This window comes from Hyperolius riggenbachi, chromosome 6 (assembly GCF_040937935.1).
Source record: "Hyperolius riggenbachi isolate aHypRig1 chromosome 6, aHypRig1.pri, whole genome shotgun sequence".
NCBI lineage: Eukaryota > Metazoa > Chordata > Amphibia > Anura > Hyperoliidae > Hyperolius > Hyperolius riggenbachi.
The window spans coordinates 152,293,552-152,315,738 of record NC_090651.1 but is presented as its reverse complement, the minus strand read 5'-3'; the positions used below and the strand labels follow the sequence as shown (position 1 = coordinate 152,315,738).

Here is a 22,187-nt window from a genome sequence, read left to right as displayed (position 1 = left end):
TTGCGCCGCGCCCGCCCCCCCAGACCCCGTGCGATGCCTGGCCAATCAGTGCCAGGCAGCGCTGTGGGGTGGATGGGAGTCCCCTTTGACGTCACGACGTCGGTGACGTGGCGACGGGGGAAGCCCTCCAGGATCTCCTGATCTCCGATCGCCGGCAGCGATCGGAGTGGCTGGGGGGATGCCGCTGAGCAGCGGCAATCATGTAGCGAGACCTTAAAAAACACTACTTTGCTGCCCCCTGGCGGATTTTTTTAAACCGCCAGGAGGGTTAAAGAGACTAACAAAATTGTCAGCCTATTTTCTCCTATCCTACAAGTTCCTATACCTGTTCTAAAGTGCTCTGGTTTACTGCAGCCTTTTCTAGTTGCACTGTCTCTGTAATATCTTATCTTCTCTTTGTCAAGTTTTGTCGACCCAGAGAGGAAGAAACTGCCTCTGCTGTGATGGGGACAAATTATGCATGCCCCCTCCAGGCTTACTCCTGTGTGCTTTGTCACTCACAGACAGGTCCCTGCTCTCAGTCTCAGCTGTGTCTGTGAGGCTGTGGGAGGAGGGAGCTGCCTGTCACATGCTGACAATTTGTTATCCAGACACAAGTGCAGAGCCCGGACTCCTGGCTCAGAAGAAACAGCTGTGTTTATAAAGGAGTCTGAGGATTCTTGTCACGCTTCAGTGGCAGAGAGCCGCAGAGGCAGAAGGTAAAACTTTTTCTAAATTTGCACATGACATCTGAAGGCTGCATTCAGTGTGTAATAATAAAACTTGTCATGCAAACATAAGACAGTATACATCCTGTTTCTTTTCAGTATACTTCCAGTTTTGGCGGCCATCTTTACTGTTTACAAAAGAGTTTATAAAACTGTTATTTTGTTGCCAATATTATGGCAGAGAGCGGCGAAAATGTCACAGAGGGGGCTAGGAGATGTCCCCGAACAGGCTGATGTTTTTTTATATAACATTTCTTCAATACAGATTCTCTTTAAATACAGAGGAGTAGGGATGATCAATAAGATCCAAATTAGTTTCATGTTCATACAGAATTATGCAAATAAATGCAGCTTGAAAATAGACCAATCAAATGCCACTGCAGGATTGGACTGGTCCACTTTTAAGCTATACAAATTTGCATAATGCTCCACAATCTAGCTAATTTGTATTTTACTGACCTGACTCTAAGGCAATCATCCCCTGTAGGGATTAAGTATCAGAAACTGAGGAGTTAGATTTGAAGGATTTATCTACCTTCATATCCCTGCCTCTTCCAGTACTTTACACAGTATACTGGCTAGCTAAACGCTGTCCCTCAGAGGGGCTCACAATCTAATCCCTACAATAGTTGTGTCCCTATAATCGTGTAAGGCCAATTATGGGGGAAATTTATTAAATGGTATGATTTTGGAATGAAACCTGAGTGTTCACAGGAAACCTACACAAATGCAGGGAAATCATACAAAGTGCATGCAGACAGTGTGCTTCTGGGCCTCCTGGTCCAGGTTTGAAATGGGACCCAGAGATGCAAAGAGTGCTATCAACTAACCAACTGCATCACACACAACTATGCACAACTTTCTTGCCAACCAAGTAGTTATAAAATGAATGTAATGAAATGTGACTGTGTACTACAGGTAGCTCATAAACTGGGGAAAATCTAACATGCTGTAGCATAAGAAAAGATTTATTAAGTGATACTTTTAAGCATAAGATACATGTGAGAAACAGAAATACTAATATTTATAACAAGAGCAATGATATAATATATATTTATATATGCAAGGGAAATTGAAATAATTAGTCCTTTATAAAATAGATAAGCTTTTATTCATAAGTGCTTTATAACTGCTACTGACTGTAGAGAGGTAGCATCTAGTAGAGACTGCTGTACAATACTGTACAAAACATCTTCATTATGGACTGGGTTCATTATATCCTGTTAAAAAAAATAGAATCTGTTAATACTGTGAAAGTACAGAAATCTATATTTTATACTAATATATCTGTATATTGGAGATTTGTGTTAGTTGAGCTGTGTAATAGTACTCCATCAAATTAGGGACTGATAATCTTCCAATTCTTTTATGCCTGTGCATTTTGATGCTATTCTGGACTTATTTTTCTTTGTACCATATGAACTATTATTATTATTTAGTATTTATATATATAGCGCCGCCATCTTACGCAGCGTTGTACAGAGAATATAGTCCTGTCACTAACTGTCCTTCAGAGGAGCGCACAATGTAATCCCTACCAAAGTCCTATGTCTATTTATGTGTCGTGTAGTGTATGTATTGCAGTCTAGGGCCAATTTGGGGGGAAGCCAATAAACTTATCTGTATGTTTTTGGGATATAGGAGGAAACCCACGCAGACACAGGGAGACCATACAAACTCCTTGCAGATGTTGACCTGGCTGGGATTCGAACCAGGGACCCAGCGCTGCAAGGTGAGAGCGCTAACCACTACGCCACCGTGCTGCCCAACATTCTTTGTCACAATACCGGTGGTATATATGGTATACCGAGCTGGGGTCAACAGGTAACGGAACTGAGTTTACAATTGAATGGAAAACTGATGCCCAATGTAAGAAAATCAGTTTGACATCAGTTTTTACCGAATCAGTTTTAGATCCGTGCAGTCTGAACTGAGCGTATGGAATGTTTTGTCTATATATTCATATATTTCTATGTATTTACATCACTTCCACACTGTCGTGTACACTTTTCTCATTATCACTGCACTATATTCATTGTCACAGTACCCCACTAATGTTTATTTCTCCATTTCAATCTCCACCAGGATGCATCGGATCACTTTATTATGATTATTTGATTTTCAAGATTCACAGTTATGCTAGGTACACAGGATGCAATTTTCTGACAGATTTACTGTCAGATCGATTATTTCCAACATGTCCAATTTGATTTCTGACTGATTTTCTGAACAATTTTTCATAAAAGTGAATGGAAAATCGATTGGAGAATTGATCAGAAATCAGATCGGACAAGTTGGAAATAATCGATCTGACAGTAAATCGGTCAAAAAAATGCATTGTGTGTAGGTAGCATTACAGTTGCTGTCCATTTATTGCTATTTCTCCACATTGTTCTTTTATTATTTTATTGCATAGCAACTCCCCTGTGCAATCATGCTACTCCATTAGTTCATGCGCCCTCATCTTCATCCTCCCAATGACACCTTTTCTCTATTACCCGACACATTTTTTTTACATAAAGACATGCTGGCGGGGATGGTGCAGTGCACTGGTACAGGTGAAGACTGGGAACATGGATGGAGTAGTGCATCAGGACAGGTGAGTTGCTATGCTGCAAAAGTGGTGCAGGGCCCTGGGAACCATAAGCTGGGAGGTGATGGGGGTCCAGCATTGTTCGGAGTCCCTCCTTTGCCTATATGGTAGCGCTGGTCCTGCTTTAATGATGAGGCATCTGAAAAACCTTTAGATTCTACATGTTCCTGTCATCACCATACAGGTGATACCAGGCTCTGCATTGTTTAGTTCGATGTATTCTAACAGAGTGCACATGTGTAAAAAAATATCTACAGTAGTGGCAGAAAACAGGAAAAAATGAGAAAAAAAATAAAATCAGCAAACCTGTTACCTCAATGACCAGCAAATAGCAATCACAAATAAATTCCAGAATACCCAAAAGGTTTATAGTGACCTATAACCACCACTGAGAGGGATCATATTTTTCCACATCACAGATTTTCAATAGATTTCAGTATGAAATCTATTGAATATCCAAGGTGCCATGCACTGCCAGTCAGGCCACATGATCACCCCCATTTCTATCAACATTGACCATCCATGGTCCTGAAATCAAACAGCGACACGCTCCTAACCCACCCCTGACTGAGCGATATCTTCTGTATGGGCCCATCGGTTCAAACAATTTTGCTTAGAAATTGATTGGGCATTGATGTCTAGTATATTTGAACACTGTGATTGAATCTGTTGGATATCATTGGGAAATTAAGTCTATGGCCACCATAACACAGAACCGCTAGGACAAGTCAGATGCACTGACTGACATACAGAACTGAAAAGCCTAGTACACACATCCAATTGTGTTTGGCCAGTGACTCACCAATGTAACCATCTTTGTGCAGGTAAGCTCTCATACTACATGGAAGTGGTAAAATTGGCAATGACTGGCCAATCAAAATGTAATATGTGTATCAGGCTTAAGAGCTGGAAGTCCTAATTGGCTTAGGGCTGGTTCACACTGGGGCGATTATTCAGCGCTTTGCTGATCGCCGGTTATCTAATGTATCCCTATGGATAGATTCACACTGCAGCGGTTGCGATTTTGATTAATTGCAAACGTGCTGCATGCAGCGTTTTGGGGGCGATTGTGCTGTGATTCTCATTCTATTGAAAGGGAATCACAAGCGCAAATCGCAAGATTTGGTCTTTCGGATCGCGGACGCAAATGCGATCGCGGTAAAGGGCCCAATGTGAACTAGCCCCAATAGAGCTTCCTGGGATAAACTGCAGGGGGAAAGTACTGACGGGGAGCAGTGGAACTGCAAGCACAGTATTTATACTGGGGGTGATCAATGAGTTGCAAATATTTCCAGGTTTATGCAGGATTATGTAGATTTTTATGTACATTTATGCAGCTTGAGAATGGACTAATCAGTTTATACCTGGGTGTGATTTGATTGGGCCATTTTCAAACTGCATACAAATGTACATAATTGTGCATGAACTCAGAAATATTTGCATCTCATTGATCATCCCTAATTGAGACAAATGCCCATAACCAATGCTGCCCAATAATGTAGATGAAACAAAACCACAAAGCAATGAAAATATACACTGATTACTGTGGAGCCTATTCAAATATAGATCCAGTATGGAGGTTTCTAGCTAAGAAGAGGGAAGTCTCTGGATCCTATAGAAGGCATCTGCCAGTCCGTCATCAAGCGAGGCCCCCCAGAAAACCACCAGTGAGGGCTTGTCGGTAATCACATCAGTGCCGCAGTCCTATACACACACCTACCTGTACTGTGCCTGTGTGAGTACAGTGGCTCCTGCACAATAAGCTGGTGCCACTCATGCATGAATGACTCTGTGCTACTGAGCAGGCACACTCGTGCCAGAAGAGGAGCACAGCTCTCATGTTAAAGGGAATCTGAGGTGAAAATAAACTTATGATAATAATGAATTGTATGTGTAGTACGAAAATAGTAAGAAATAGAACATTAGTAGCAATTAGTAGTCTAATACTGTTTCCAGTACAGGGAGAGTTAAGAAACTTCACTCGTTATCTACGCAAAAGAGCTTATCTGAGCTCTCTGACTAATTTAGTCAGAGAAGTGCTATTTTCTAAAGCACTTATACATCAAAGAAACGGTGAAAGACAATTTCACACAGGATTTTACTGTAGTAAAGTTAACGGTCATTAGCTCTGCTCTGTTTTATAGTTTTAAAATGCAGAGTGTCGTTTGTAAACTGTGAATATTAGAAAATCATGCAATGTTATATAAAAAAAAGCTATGTAGCTGAAAACAAAAAAAATGTGACTCTTTCCTTTGCTACTAATCTTCAATTTTCCATACTACACATACAATTTAATATATCTTACTATTCTTTTCGCTTCAGGAGGGTCCCAGCGGGTGGCAGAGGACAGCATAGGAAGCCTCTGGAGGATACAGAGGCTTCCATGTGCTTAGGTAAGTATTTACTTTTTGGCAGTTATCACGCCTCAGGTTCTCTTTGAAACTGGTTTATTTATAAATAAGTTCAAAATCCGCCTTTGTTAGAACTTGGGATGGTCATGAGATGTAAATATTTCTAGATAAAGCAAAATTATGAGAATAGATGCAGCTGTAAAATGGAACAATCCAATTCCACCTTGGTGGGATTTGATTGGTCGGTTTTGAAGCTGCATGCACTTGCATAATTCTGAACCATCTTGTAATTATCTGCACCTCATTGACCATCCTTAGCTATAACCGTCCTTTAAATATCAAATACAAAATAATTCAGAATTATGTTTAAAATATGAGAGCATTTTCACGTTAGCACTTAGCAATGTTTCTTGCCTTCTATCCAAATATCCAAGGTGGAACTTATGAAATGCACATAGTACATGGTACAACCCATCATCACAAATATTTATATACCAGGGAGGAGAATGCATACTTTATACATCATATTTGTGACATGCAACATCACACCAATATAAATGAATAATCACCTGGAATAAGGATTGGGTTGCTCTCTCCTGATGGATTCACAGCGATAACTTGGAAAGAGCTGGAAGTGAAAGACACTTGACAGGCCAGACCTGGAGTTGTGCATATTGTATTATTATTATCCATCTGTACAACTCGGTATTCATCTGCATAAGGTGATGCCTGCCAAGAGATCACTAGGTTTCCTCCACTTACTACAAGTGGCTGCACTTGTGGAGGGCACGGTGCTATAAAAACAAATGCAAGATCAAGCTGTTACATGGAAAGGTTTTTAAGGATCTATTTAATAAAACTGAAAGAAGTATGCAGAGATAAAAAAATAACATTGACATGTTGATGCAAGATACATGCACTTAAACTACACCAATAGGTTAAAAAACAAAACCTTGTATACTGTAATGAGCATGAGACTTAATTTAAGTCACATTTGAATTTGCTGATATGATACTGATGTAATTAGACGAGAGTTATTAAAATTATTTAGTTGAATGCATTGGAGTCTGACAGTCATTTTGTCCCCCTTTTTTTAAATGCTCAGGCCCTCAACGTTGTCCTGCTGAAAGATAAACCATTGCCAAGATCTGAGTTGTAGGGCACTCTAGAGCAGGTTTTCATCTAGGATGCTTCTACATTGCCATCTTCAACTTCAACAGTCATATTTACCTTTGTCCTGACTAGTCTGCCAGTTCCTGCCACTGAAAAACATCCCCACACCATGATGCTGCCACCACCATGTTTCACTAAATAGTTCAATCTCTGTCTAATCAGACCAGAGAATTTAGTTTCTAATGGTCTGAGAGTCTTCCAGGTGCCTTTTGGCAAACTTCAGGCGTGATGCCCTGTGCCTTTTACTAAGCTCCTGAGCTCAATTTTGAGCTTCATGGCAAAGGCTGTGTGAATACCTATGTTGATTTCTCAATTTTTTATTTTTAATAAATTTGTCAAAACCTTAAGTAAACTTTTGCATGTTGTCATTATGGGGTGTTGTGCGTAGAATTCTGAGGCAAAAAATGAATTTAATCTTTTTTGAATTCAGCCTGTGGAATGTGGAAAAAGTGATGCACTGTGAATACTTTCTGGATGCACTTTGTGTATGTATATATACCTACCTACCTACAGTGCTGCCCATAATTATTCATATCCCTGGCAAATTTTGACTTAAAGTTACTTTTATTCAACCAGCAAGTAATTTTTGATGGAAAATGACATGGTGTTTCAAAAGATAATAAGACAATGTACAAGAGGCATTATTGTGGGAAAATACATTTCTCAGCTTTTATTTACATTTGAGGAAAAAGTGTCCAGTTCAAAATTATTCATACCCTTCACAAACTGTTGACAGTCTGTGGGAAAATCCAAAGTTCTATACTATTCCAAATACTCCAAGCTGTTCTAAAGCATCCTAATTACCCTGATTAATTGGGAACAGTGGTTTTAATCAACTCAACAGGTGAAAAACAGCAGCTCTGCAGTTGGTTTGTGGACAGTCATGGCTAAGACAAAGGAGCTCAATGAAGACCTGAGGCTGCGCATTGTGGCTGCTCACAAGTCAGGAAAGGGCTACAAGGCCATTTCTAAACGTTTTCAAGTTCCAGTGGCTACAGTGCAAAGTAATATTAAAAAATACAAGATGTTCTGCACTGTGGAAAATATCAGAGGATGTGGTCAGAAACCAAAAGTGATACCTGTGCTGGCCAGGAGGATAGAGATAGAGGTGAAAAAGAATCCAAGGATCACCACCAAGACCATCCTGGTAAATCTGGGCTCTGCTGGTGGCAAGGTGGCAAGACAGACACTGCTGGGTTCCACGGATGCAGACCAAGGAGGACTCCACTTCTCCAGATAAAGCACACAAAAGCTCGCTTGGCCTTTGCAAATGCTCATTTGGACAAAGAAGACTTCTAGTCTTCTGTGTTATGGTCAGATGAAACAAAAATTGAATTGTTTGGTCACAATGATGGTTCCTTCATTTGGTGTAAAAAAAGAAAAAAAAAAAAGCCTTCAACCCAAAGAACACCATTCCCACTGTGACATGCTGGTGGGAACCTAATGCTTTGGGGGTGTTTTTCAGCCTATGGACCAGGGAACTTAAGCACAGTAACCGGCACCATGAAAAAGAGCAATATATCAGGATTCTCAATGACAACATCAGGCAGTCTGTAAAGAAACTTGAGCATCAGTGGACAATTCAGCATGACAATGATCCAAAACACACAGCAAAAGTGGCAAAGAAATGGTTAGCAGACAACGGGCTTGATTCACAAAGCTGTGCTATCAGTTAGCACGCTGGTGAAAAGCCCTTTATCATGCCTAAACTCAGTTTAGGCGTCGTGATAAGTTTAGGCGTGATAAGTTTAGGTGTGGTAAGTTTAGGCGTGATAACTATAGCACCAACTGGGTTAGCACCGCAGTGCACAGCTGATCAAAAGTTTTGTGCTAGCAAAGTCTGGTGTACTTTGCAGAAAGTTTAATGGCGCTGCTTTGCGTGCGGGACTTATCACGCCTAAACTGGCTTTTCACCAGCGTGGTTCAATGGTGATCACGCCTAAAGTCTCTAACTGGGTTAGCACAGCTTTGTGAATCAAGCCCAACAACATTAACGTTTTGGAGTGGCCCAGCCAGAGTCCTGACTTGAATCCAATTGAGAATCTGTGGAGGGAGCTAAAGATCAGGGTAATGGCAAGAAGACCCTCTAATCTGAAAGATTTGGAGCTAATTGCTAAAGATGAATGGGCAAAAATACCTGTGGAGGCATGTAAAAAGCTGATCTGCAATTATAGGAAGCGTTTGATTACTGTAATAGCCAATAAAAGCTTTTCTATTGATTATCGAGAAGGGTATTGTGACGCTGGGTATTAGACGTAATCACTGAATAGATAAATCGTGGTCAGATTGTCAGCTAAAGTCATACACGTGTAGTCAGAAATACTGCGGTACAATAGGACTGAGGTAAGGCTAGGTCAATAACAGGCTGATATCATACACAGGTGCTCAGATGGCTATACTAAAGAAGGCTGAGACCGAGACAAAAACGTAAAACAGGCTGAGGTCATACACTTAGATCAGATGGCTGAGGTACAGACAAGGAGGAGGCAGAATCAAAGTGAGGGTTTAGCCGGGACATACACAGAATAACAATCAGAATAATATACAAATATATATATATATATATATATACATATACAGTATATATATCTGAAAACTAGCTGACTAGGCACAGTAGCAAGACAAGGTCCAGCGCTCAGTGAATTGATAGCTATAACGGACAGCGAGTAACTGAATGCCCAGGGCTTATATAGCAGGGGTAGAGAACACACCAAGCCTCCAGGAAAATCAGACCAATCAGCAACATCCCTGCAGAAAGTGTCAGCTGACCGCAGGAATCAGCTGCCACACCTCAGACACGCCTCCTTAACCTATAAAGGCAGCTCTGAGCTGCGTGCATCCTCCTAGGGAGACTGCCAGAAACACCACGCTGACCCACATCTACAGGGGAGCCGGGGATGCGAACATGTTGATTCACGTCTACAGGGGAGCCGGGGATGCGACTGACGGTAGTTGAAGCTTCCTCCAGCTGCTCCACACTGTCAGAGCAGCTTCCAGAAACAACACCAGATACGTTTGTTACAGGTATGAATAATTTTGGACTGGACACCTTTTGCTCAAATGTAAAAGGCTGAGAAATATTTTTTTTCCCCACAATAATGCCTCTTGTACTTGGTCTTATTATCTTTTCGGAGACACCTATGTCATTTCCCGTCAAAAAATTACTTGCTGGTTGAATAAAAGTAACTTCAAGTCAAAATTTGCCAGGGGTATGAATAATTATGGGCAGCACTGTATATATCTACCATAAGTGCTACTACCTGTTCTATTTCCCTCAATACTAATTTCCCTCAATTCCATTGTGAAGTGACATGATGGAGTTTGGAAGAAGCCATTGTACCTTATGCTGGGTACACACGATGCAACTTCCTGTCTGATTGACAGAATAAAACGATAATTTCTGACATGTCCATTCTGGTCCTGATTGCTAACAGGATTGATTGATCAGAAAATTGATCTGCTTATCAATTGGGAGAAGTTTGGACAATTGGCTGGGAAATTGCACTGTGTGTACCCAGCATTAAATTTACATGGTTCACTACTTTTTATTGCCTATATAGTTACCCTGCCTGCTTTTGTCTCAGGGAAATGTCATCATAGTTAACTATTTCTGCCGCCCGGACGTGAAGCTCACGTCCGGGCGGCTGCTGTGGTGCGGTGCCGCGCTTCGGCGCGCTCCCACTCGCACCCCGTGGTGTCCCCCGGTAGCCCTGGGATTAGTGAACAGGAACATGGTTCCCGATCACCGATCCGTCTCCCCAGCAGAAAAACCGAAGCGCTCTTACAAGAGGCTTCAGTATTTCTGCGCGTCAAAATTTCCGCCTCCCCCTTGTGCTTCCACTTAGCGAGAAGCACAAGGAGGGGAGAAAAAATTCAAGGTGGCCATCTTGTGGCCAAATAGTAAAACTACATCTACATATTTTTTTACTTTACAATTTACACATATAATAACATTAAAAATTAACTGTTTATCTCCCACACCAAAATATTACCCAAATAAAATTTTTAATAGAAAACAAATACACATCACATATTACAATAAAAAAAAGACAAATAGTTACCTAAGGGCCTGAACTTTTTAAATATGCATTTTAACCACTTAAGGACCGCAGTCTTTTCACCCCTTAAGGACCAGAGCCTTTTTTCCATTCAGACCACTGCAGCTTTAATGGTTTATTGCTCAGTCATACAAGCTACCATCTAAATGAATTTTACCTCCTTTTCTTGTCACTAATACAGCTTTCTTTTGGTGCTATTTGATTGCTGCAGCGATTTTTACTTTTTATTATATTCATCAAAAAAGACATGAATTTTGGCAAAAAAATGATTTTTTTAACTTTCTGTGCTGACATTTTTCAAATAAAGTAAAATTTCTGTATACATGCAGCGCGAAAAATGTGGACAAACATGTTTTTGATTAAAAAAAACCCATTCAGTGTATATTTATTGGTTTGGGTAAAAGTTATAGCGTTTACAAACTATGGTGCAAAAATTGAATTTTCCCATTTTGAAGAATCTCTCTCATTTCTGAGCACCTGTCAGGTTTCATGAGGTGCTAGAATTCCAGGATAGTATAAACACCCCCCAAATGACCCCATTTTGGAAAGAAGACACCCCAAAGTATTCACTAAGAGGCATGGTGAGTTCATAGAAGATTTTATCTTTTGTCACAAGTTAGCGGAAAATGACACTTTGTGCCAAAAAAAATAAATTAAAAAAAGTTTCCATTTCTGCTAACTGGTGACAAAAAAAAATGAAATCTGCCACGGACTCACCATGCCCCTCTCTGAATACCTTGAAGTGTCTAGTTTCCAAAATGGGGTCATTTGTGGGGTGTGTTTACTGTCCTGGCATTTTGGGGGGTGCTAAATTGTAAGCACCCCTGTAAAGCCTAAAGGTGCTCATAGGACTTTGGGCCCCTTAGCGCACCTAGGCTGCAAAAGAAATGTCACACATGTGGTATCGCCTTACTCAGGAGAAATAGTATAATGTGTTTTGGGGTGTATTTTTACACATACCCATGATGGGTGGGAGAAATATCTCTGTAAATGAGATTTCTTTTGATTTTTTTTACACACAATTGTCCATTTACAGAGATATTTCTCCCACCCAGCATGGGTATGTGTAAAAATACACCCCAAAACACATTATACTACTTCTCCTGAGTACGGCGATACCACATGTGTGACACTTTTTTGCACCCTAACTGCGCTAAGGGGCCCAAAGTCCTATGAGTACCTTTAGGATTTTCACAGGTCATTTTAAGGCATTTATTTTCTAGACTACTCCTCACGGTTTAGGGCCCTTAAAATGCCAGGACAGTATAGGAACCCTACAAGTGACCCCATTTTAGAAAGAAGACACCCCAAGGTATTCCGTTAGTAGTATGGGGAGTTCATAGAAGATTTCATTTTTTTTTTTCACAAGTTAGCGGAAAATGATTTTTATTGTTTTTTTCACAAAGTGTCATTTTCCACTAACTTGTGACAAAAAATAAAATCTTCTATGAATTCCCCATACACCTAATTGAATACCTTGGGGTGTCTTCTTTCTAAAATGGGGTCACTTGTGGGGTTCCTATAATGCCCTGGCATTTTAGGGGCCCTAAACCGTGAGGAGTAGTCTAGAAACCAAATGCCTCAAAATGACCTGTGAAATTCTAAAGGTACTCATAGGACGTTGGGCCTCTTAGCGCACCTAGGTTGCAAAAAAGTGTCACACATGTGGTATCGCCGTACTCAGGAGAAGTAGTATAATGTGTTTTGGGGTGTATTTTTACACATACCCATGCTGGGTGGGAGAAATATCTCTGTAAATTAAAATGTTTTGATTTTTTTTACACACAATTGTCCCTTTACAGAGATATTTCTCCCACCCAGCATGGGTATGTGTAAAAATACACCCCAAAACACATTATACTACTTCTCCTGAGTACGGCGATATCACATGTGTGACACTTTTTTGCAGCCTAGGTGCGCTAAGGGGCCCAACGTCCTATTCACAGGTCATTTTGAGGCATTTGGTTTCTAGACTACTCCTTACGGTTTAGGGCCCCTAAAATGCCAGGGCAGTATAGAAACCCCACAAGTGACCCCATTTTAGAAAGAAGACACCCCAAGGTATTCCCTTAGGTGTATGGTGAGTTCATAGAAGATTTTATTTTTTGTCACAAGTTAGTGGAAAATGACACTTTGTGAAAAAAAACAATACAAATCAATTTCCGCTAACTTTTGACAAAAAAATAAAATCTTCTATGAACTCGTCATACACCTAACGGAATACCTTGGGGTGTCTTCTTTCTAAAATGGGGTCACTTGTGGGGTTCCTATACTGCCCTGGCATTTTAGGGGCCCAAAACCACGAGGAGTAGTCTGGAAACCTAATGCCTCAAAATGACTGTTCAGGGGTATAAGCATCTGCAAATTTTGATGACAGGTGGTCTATGAGGGGCCGAATTTTGTGGAACCGGTCATAAGCAGGGTGGCTTCTTAGATGACAGGTTGTATTGGCACTGAAGTGCAGGAATGTTCTCAAATCGTGACCTGGACATGGCAATTAAGTCGTACCAGCAGTGATCAGAAAAAAAATTTCTGTCACTGCGGTGGGGCGGGTGAGGGTTTGGCCGGGTGATCAGAAGCCCGCAGGGGGCATATTAGGGCCTGATCTGATGGGTAGCAGTGACAGGGGGTGACGGGGTGGTTGATAGGTGATCAGTAGGTGATTACAGAGGAGAATATATGCAAGCAATGCACTGGCGAGTTGATCAGAGGGGGTCTGGGGGGCTAATTGAGGGTGTGGGCGGGTGATTGGGTGCCCGCAAGGGGCAGATTAGTGTCTGATCTGATGGGTAGCAGTGACAGTTGGTGACGGGGTGATTGATGGGTGATCAGTGGATGATTAGAGGGGAGAACAGATGTAAACAATGCACTTTCGGAGGTGATTTGAGGGTGGGTCTGCACGCAATCTGAGGGTGTGGGTGGGTGATCAGGTGCCCACAAAAGGCAGGTTAGGGTCTGATCTGATGGGTGGTGGTGACAGGGGGTGATTGATGGGTGATTGACAGGTGATCAGTGGGTGATTATAGGGAAGAATATATGTATACAGTACACAGGGGGGAGGGTCTAGGGAGGATCTGAGGGTGTGGGGGGGGGGTGTTCAGGAGCCCCCAGGGGGCAGTTTAGGACCTAATCTAAAAAATAGTGTTGAGATAGTGACAGGGAGTGATTAATGGGTGATTAGGGGGGTGATTGGGTGCAAACAGGTGTCTGAGGGGTGGGCAGGGGGGGTCTGATGGGTGCAGTGGGTGATCAGGGGGCAGGATCAGTGTGCTTGGGTACTTACTAGGAGGGCTGCAACCTGCCCTGGTGGTCCCTCAATCACTGGGACCACCAGGGCAGGAGGCAGCCTGTATAATACGCTTTGTTTACATTACAAAGCGTATTATCCGCTTTACATGCGGCAGATCGGGGGTTAACAACCCGCCGCCGCTGCTAATTGGCTGGAGGGTTGACGTCGCGGGTGGGCACATCCAGCGTGCGATCCCCGGCCAGCTAGTCCGCAACGAGCCGCCGCCGATCGGCGTATTGCGGTCGTTGCGGGCTCCACTTTGCCGCCGCCCCTAGGTAGGGGCGGTCGGCAAGTGGTTAAAATCACAATCCAGTAAAATATATATAGATCTATATATATATATATAGATCTATATATATATATAGATCTATATATATATAGATCTATATATATATATATATATAGATCTATATATATATAGATCTATATATATATATATATATATATATATATATATATATATATATATATATATATATATATATATATATATATATATATATATATAGATCTATATATATATATAGGTGGTTGGGAGGGGATCAAGGGATACATGGGGGGGAGATCTGGATTTTTTTACACTAAAATCGCACAGCCTGTCACGGCTGCAGGCTGTGCGTCTCTCCCTGTCACACAAGATCCACAGTGACAGGGAGAGGGAGGCGGAGAGGAAGGCGGAACGGCAACTATGTTGCCTTTCGGAGGGTGATCGCTGTGATTGGCTCACAGCGATCACACGGCAGGGAGCCAATCAGTGACGGCTCCTGCCGATACCCGGAAGCCTTAGCTGTCATAAGACAGCTAAGTGCAGCCGGTTCGGTGCGCGCGATCGCGGCGGGGAGCGGCGGCGCCGGTGATAGAGATCTACGCCCTGCCAGCCAGGAGCCCATCAAAACAGGGCGTAGATCTCTATCACCTCGGTCCTTAAGTGGTTAAGGGGGTATACTACGAACATTTTTTAAATGATTATGCAGGAGAACAGAGGCGCCAAAAGGATAAAAGGAAGCTAAATGAGCTTAAAAACCAAATTCTTGGTAAATAGAGGAGATAGTGGTGGACTTACCTCCTCCAAGTAGACACACAACGACTGTAGTAAACACAGTCAATATATTTTATTTATGAACTCCAAATATGCAACGCGTTTCGCAGGTTTGATCCCGCTTCATCGGGCAATAACAACGCAGAGGTGCCTGGCTCTTCTACTGACCACATATGCTATTGCTCCGTTGTTATTACCTGATGAAGCGGGATCAAACCTGCGAAACGCGTTGCATATTTGGTGTTCATAAATAAAATATATTGACTGTGTTTACTACAGTCGTTGTGTGTCTACTTGGAGGAGGTAAGTCCACCACTACCTCCTCTATTTACCAAGAATTTGGTTTTAAGCTCATTTAGCTTCCTTTTATCCTTTTGGCGCCTCTGTTCTCCTGCATAATATTGAGTCCACCCTGGGTGGAGGGTTGAACCCCTTTTTCTCATCTACAGAGAGTGACTTCTTATTCCTGAGTGGGGTCAGGAAAATCTCCCCACCTGCCTTTACAGTGGTTGCCTAATGGTAACCCTGGTTTGTGAGTATTAATATTTACTCTATCTAGTAACCATTTACCAGTACATATTACACTATTGGGGCTCTTGGTGTTCCTTGTTTTTATTTTTTAAATTATAAGCTTGTAAATAGTGATGGACGCAAAATGGAAAAAATGCACCTTTATTTCCAAATAAAATATTGGCGCCATACATTGTGATAGGGACAACATTTAAATGGTGTCATAACCGAGACAAACGGGCAAATAAAATACATAGGTTTTAATTATGGTAGCATGGATTATTTTAAAGCTATAATGGCCGAAAACTGTGAAATCATGAATTTTTTTCCCTTTCTTTTTTTCTTATTAATCCTGTTAAAATGCATCTATAGAAAAATAATTCTTAGCAAAATGTACCACCAAAAGAAAGCCTAAATACTGGTGGAAAAAATAAGATATAGATCAATAAATTAAGATAAGTAGTGATAAAGTTATTAGCGAATGAATGGGAGGTGAAAAATCCCCGCGGGCTGAAATGGTTAAAGGACATGCGAGGTGAAAATAAACTGATGAGAAAAACAATTGTATCAATCCTTAGTCTCCTAAAAATGATATATTTTAGATATTCCCCAGTTTTATTTTATATTTAAATCTAGTTTTTAAGCTTTTACTGTTTCATTGTTTCTTCTCAATGACACCTTCATAGTTATTTGTGGCAGGCAGAGAAAAAAAAAGGAACACAGCCTAGTTATTTGTGGAAGGCAGAGAAATAAAAAAAGGAACACAGCCTAGGTATTTGTGTGCTTGGCACTGTGCATACACATGTCTATCTAGTACCAAGTCTCCCTATATCACAATGCTTTGTAATGACTGACATGCATAACCAACAGAACTACTCTTAAGCTGGCCATACACTAGGCTGATTCCCGCCAGCTTGACAGCAGATTCGATCACTGGGATCGAATCTGCTGTCACGTCGTTCCCGCAACACGCCGAATTTCGATCCATTTCGTCCGATCCCGTCGATCGCTCCGTGCGGAAAATTACCGTCGATCGCCCGCGGGTAGGGAGCGCGTTCGAGTACGCGACGACCGACGCAATACAGCCCGCATACATTACCTGCTCCGCCGGCACGACTGCCCCCGGTCACCGCTGCTCCGTCTCCACGCTGGTCTGGTCTCCGGGTCCAGGATGCTTCACTTCTTCTAGCCCGGCAGGAAGTTTAAACAGTAGAGGGCGCTCTAAAGAAGTAAAGCATGCCGGACCTGGAGACCAGAGCGGAGACGGAGCAGCGGTGACAGGGGGCAGTCGCGCCGGCGGAGCAGATAATGTATGCGGGGCGGGGAGCGGCGGCAGCACCACCACCACAACAGATTGTGAACGGTTTCAGGCTGAAATCGGTTCACAATCTGTTTCCAGTAAAGGTAGCCATACGATCCCTCTCTGATCAGATTCGATCAGAGAGGGATCTATCTGCAGGTCGAATCTGATGGCAAATCGACCAGTGTATGGCTACCTTTAATGTGAACTCACCAGTGAGTCCAGAGTTTCCTTGAGCTGGAAACTTAGTAAACAGAAACTCTCTTAAAGACACCAGAACTTAAACTGATACAATTAGATCATTAATACAACATATACATTCATTTAAAAAAGGGCAATACAGTTGTATTTTCCCAACACCAGATATACACTCAATATACACAAATAGGCTATGGGTCATCATAGCTGGGTAACCCAAATCATGACTTCTAGAAAGTGAATCAGAAAACTCATATCTGTCAAATTCAGTAAAAGTTGCAGAATATATAGTTACTTCAGGGGAATTCTACTAATAATTTCAATTTATCAAAATAATTGTAAATATGAGACTGGAAAGCTAAGAATTTCAAAAGAACAGTTTCTACAGAACTTATCATTGCAGGGTGGTCGTGTTTGCTTTTTAATAATATTAGAAGTAGAGTTTAATCATCTCATATCATTCCACCGAGAAATATGATGCAGAATGTAAGCATGGACTGAGAATTTGTATTAATTTTGGAAACAGCTCCACCTTTGAATCTGCCTATTCTTTTCCAGAACCAACCTAGTCACTTTTATCCTTTTTTTTAGAAAGGCACTGTAAAATTTGATACATATGTACATATACATGCTGTACATTTGTCATATATGCTGTAGGAAGCCTAAGGTAAGTATAAATTCTATGTAACTGGTCTCAGGTTTCCTTTAAAGTAAACCAGAGCCGGGAGTGATCTTTGCGAATGTGCATGATGTAATGGTAACGTCCAGCGCAGAGCATGCCCGAACCCGGTTGCTAGCTGTAGGACATGCACAGCCATCGCCTGCACACTCATGCCCGACTCCAGCGACCCGGAAGAGGCTGCTGGGGGCATTTAGGTACGAAAGGAGGGGGACAGTGTGGGAACGGTGGCCATCAGGACAGCTCCCTATACATGCCTGCTTCCCCCGATTAGGCTCTGGTATCCTTTTAAGTATTGACTGGTTAAATCTTCTAGCAGTCCAGGGAACTCTCAGTAGCTTTCTCCACACTCACAGTTCAAAAGCATCAATTTCTCTATCGATCGGAAATCAGATCGGACCTGTTGGAAATAATCGATCTGACGGTAAATCTGTCAGAAAATTGTATGTTGTGTACCTAGCATTAGAGAAAATGTTGCGGCCACGTGTTGCGGCCATTGCATGCGTGTGCGGTGGCCGCGCGATGCTGCGGTGGCGATCGGGGAACGACGGTTGTGAGGGGCCGAGGCCTAGCTAGTGCTATATAAGTCTTTATTTGATTCAAAACTTTTTATTGTACGGTTCTGATACAGTTCTGTATAATGCCTGAAGAAGAAACTTAACGTTTCAAAAGTTTACAATAAACCGTGTAGAGTCATTAAAGGTATCACCGGAATCAACGTTTGTTAATTTGATGTCTACAGGACTTGAAACAAGAAAAATTGGTTATAAAAATGTGAATCAGGTGGTTTCGCCCCCTGGCACTGAGCGCCTGAACTGGGTGCGACTATAGCACTAATGCTATAGTGCGAACGCGGCGCAAGCATAATTCGGGGTTGCGGCAATCTCCAGACCCAAATTACTTCTCCCTCCAAGTTGCTACAACTCAGAGAGAGAATACTATTTAACACTGCTGGCGATTTGAGCGGCAGCAGGGTGATGAGCTGTCATTCGGCTCACCCTGCGCCGGGCTCACCGGCGGCGTGCTAATAGGTACACATAAAAAGGACCACCAATAGACTTCATTCTATTGTAAATGCAATTTAACTCAAACTTTCATCAGATTTTGATGTAAATTGAGCCACATTTTTTCAAAGCTCATTTAAGCCAAGTCACCCTTCACTACTTGCCTGTCCTGAAATGTGTTTTTTCCCATGACATCATGAAATGCTGTAATACTTATCAGAATCAGCTAAGGAAATTCATATGTATGAATATTTAAAAAGTAGAGGAGTAAAGATGACCATAGACTAACAAATGACCACCAGATTTGACCATCATCAGATCAAATCTCTGTTTATACAAATATATGTTCATATTTTAATAGTTTACAGTTTATATAAAGCTTTATATACACACCTGTGTAACCTGGTAGGGAAGTGCTGGGATAGCTTTCTCCTGCTGCGTTACGAGAAGTTACTGTAACATTGTAGGATGAACTGCAGGGTACAGGGATGTAAAAGTCCATGTATGTTGTCCAGTAAGAATTTAATACAAATGAGGATGTTGGATCATTGCCGATCTGCCCCTGCACTGTTGCCATGTAATCTGTGCCACAGTGACTTCCATTCCAGGACACTTCCACTTCCTGTGGCTTCAGAAGTTTACGGTAAATTGTGGTTTCCACTTGATCAGGCGGGCATGGGACTATGGCAAACAACACACACAGTTTGTTGGAATTTCGTGCAAGTATCTAAGTTACAAATTTAAGTAAACCTTAAACATTTTATAGTAACAGGGTGGGGATTTATACAAAATTAGATCTTTAGCCAGACACGCAATTTAATTGAAACAAAATAATCAACCTTCTGCCAGTTTTACTTCAATATTTGCCTAAATCAAAAACGCCATTAAAAGGGACTTTTAGGACATCATCAGTAACATGACAAAAGGTACCCTTTACATGAATCCAGGAGCAGACACTCTCCATGGCAGTGACTTTGTCTGGGTTTCTTTAAAAGCATTTTTAAACCACTCACCCCCCCCCCCCCCCAAAAAAAATACATCTCAGGTTTGTTTGTTAAAGGACCACTATCGCGGAAAAAGTAGGCAGTTAAAATCTGACTGAACCGACAGGTATTGGACCAGTCCATCTCTTAATGGGAGATTCTCAGGGTTTTCTTAGTTTTCATCAGCATTTCCTGAACAGCAGTTGCAAAGTCTAAAGGTACCCATACACTACGCCGATTTCCTGTCGAAACACAGCAGATTCGATCACCGTGATCGAATCTGCTGTGAAATCACTAACGCAGATGTTGACCGATCGACCGATTTCCCTCCGAAATCGATTGATTCAGTCGATCTGTCAATGTGGAAAATTTTGCTCGACCGCCGGTGGGTCGGTAGCGCATCGTTTGCGGCGTTCAATACGGCAATGACAAATGCAGCAGTAATATCACCTGTCCGCCGGCGTGAGTCCCCAGGTGCCTGCAGTCTCTCACTTCTTCTGGCGTCTTCTCTTCACTTCCTGTTCAATCCTGTGAGAAGGCGAAGTTCAAACAGTAGAGCACCCTCTACTGTTTTAACGTACGCTTGTCACAGGACGGGACACAAAGTGAATGGAAGAACGAAGGAGGACGCTGGAAAAAGTGAGAGACTGCAGGGACCCCGGGTATTCATCACATGCCTTTATTGCAGGCCTGAAGGTGTTGTGCACCACAGAGATGTAAACTTCTCAAATTAAACCTGTACTTCACATACATACAGTACATGCATACTTGATGAATGGATAAAACTTTTCTTTGAGAAGTTATGTGGCTAATGGCAGAGTTAATGCTAATGTATCCACAAGCATATGTGCCAATTAGTTTTAGCGGTAAACTATATATGGTATGTACTGTATTGGTGCCCATACACGGTATGATTTTTTTTGATCAGAGAAATTCAATCAATTATTCAGTTTGTTCAAATAGTTTTCATTACTTTTTGAGGTACCATACACAAATGTTAGATTTTTCTGAAAATCTGAGAAAAATTATCCAATATGCCATATTGCAACATGTCCGATCAGCTCTTTATCAAAATCATTTTTTTCTTGATGTAAAAAAAAAAGATTATATTTAATTTTCACTCTAATTGTTTTGGTCGAATAAATTGGATTTTTTTTTATTGTACCGTGTATGGGCACCATATTTGTTATCAACTCTTGAGAATATTGTATTGTATACAGCACCACAGCAGGCAATGTATAAAGCATTAATAATAATCACTTAGGACAAGCACAGTATGCTTTTATATGAAACTTACCCATTCCATACACAGCAGGCTCGGTAAATGAACTGTTGCAATGCATATCTTTAGCTAACACAGAAAAGGAGAAGACTGATCCACAAGTCAGGTTTGATACATTGCAGCTTGTGCTAGTAGTGTCACATAAGTAGGTGACATTCTGATCAGATGTCACCACACTGAAGTAGCTCTGTGCCCCTCGGCTTTGCCCCCATGACATGGTTGCCGAGTTATTTCCACAGGTCATTTGGACCGCCGTGTTATTTGGAACACAAGGGGCTGTAAAAAAAATAAATAAACGTGCATGATTTTATTTGTTTAGCTATACATTTACACTATGCTATATATACCGGTGATAAAGCTTTTACAAATTTGAATACATATGTATAAAGATCCTTCTTTAATATGCCAAACAAAAGATACTTAGTTGTGAATTACACTTGACCATGCCTATTTCCATCTCCCCCACATGCCATGTTACTGTGTGGAGGACATTTTCAGAATTAGAGTGGAGCCAAAGGCTATGTTTACTGTGGTGCGGTATAATAGCTGCATTGTAACATGACTTGTAGCACTGCAGTGCACCACCTATACGATGTTCAGAGTGCAGCAGGTGTGTTGCAGTATAGCAGCATGCAGTATCCCAATGCAGTGCATGCAGTATGTTACCGCAAAATGTGCACATCAACAGTGGCGGCAGTGCAGCATACTTTTCATTGACTGTATGCATCACTTTAGGCCACACAATGCATGGATAATGTAGGGTGCCACTTTCCTGTTGCGTTCCTGTTCTTATAGGCAAACTATGAACTTTGCCTAATCCACCATTTCTCAATAGCAGTGCATAGAAAATTGGACTACAAATCAAGCAGTTGCCCATTGCAACCTTTCCTAAACTGTGCATAGGGTTGGTCGATGAAATTCGGGAAAATTTATTTATTATTTATTGTATTTATAAAGCGCCAACATATTACGCAGCGCTGGACATTATTTTAGGTTACAGACAATATTTAGGGGTGACATA

General features: G+C 41.6%; 1 protein-coding gene and 1 long non-coding RNA gene across 3 annotated transcripts in view; one reads left to right on the top strand and one right to left on the bottom strand.

Annotated features, from left to right (window-relative positions):
- Window positions 1-1,795: 1,795 nt before the first annotated feature.
- Window positions 1,796-22,187, bottom strand: part of LOC137521174 (mucin-3B-like) — a 164,443-nt gene continuing 144,051 nt past the window's right edge. For both annotated transcript variants that reach the window (XM_068240097.1, XM_068240096.1), the window contains 4 exons: window positions 21,182-21,442; window positions 19,295-19,582; window positions 6,221-6,445; window positions 1,796-1,927 (listed from right to left, as the gene is read on the bottom strand). In XM_068240097.1, the coding sequence (XP_068096198.1) occupies window positions 1,905-1,927; window positions 6,221-6,445; window positions 19,295-19,582; window positions 21,182-21,442 (797 nt within the window). In that variant the 3' untranslated portion in view covers window positions 1,796-1,904. The remainder of the gene's footprint in view (window positions 1,928-6,220; window positions 6,446-19,294; window positions 19,583-21,181; window positions 21,443-22,187) is intronic.
- The window catches only part of LOC137521175 (uncharacterized), a 31,629-nt gene continuing 11,795 nt past the window's right edge, over window positions 2,354-22,187 (top strand). Inside the window, exons 1-2 of the long non-coding RNA XR_011022067.1 lie at window positions 2,354-2,439; window positions 5,623-5,693. This is a non-coding gene — a long non-coding RNA (uncharacterized lncRNA). The remainder of the gene's footprint in view (window positions 2,440-5,622; window positions 5,694-22,187) is intronic.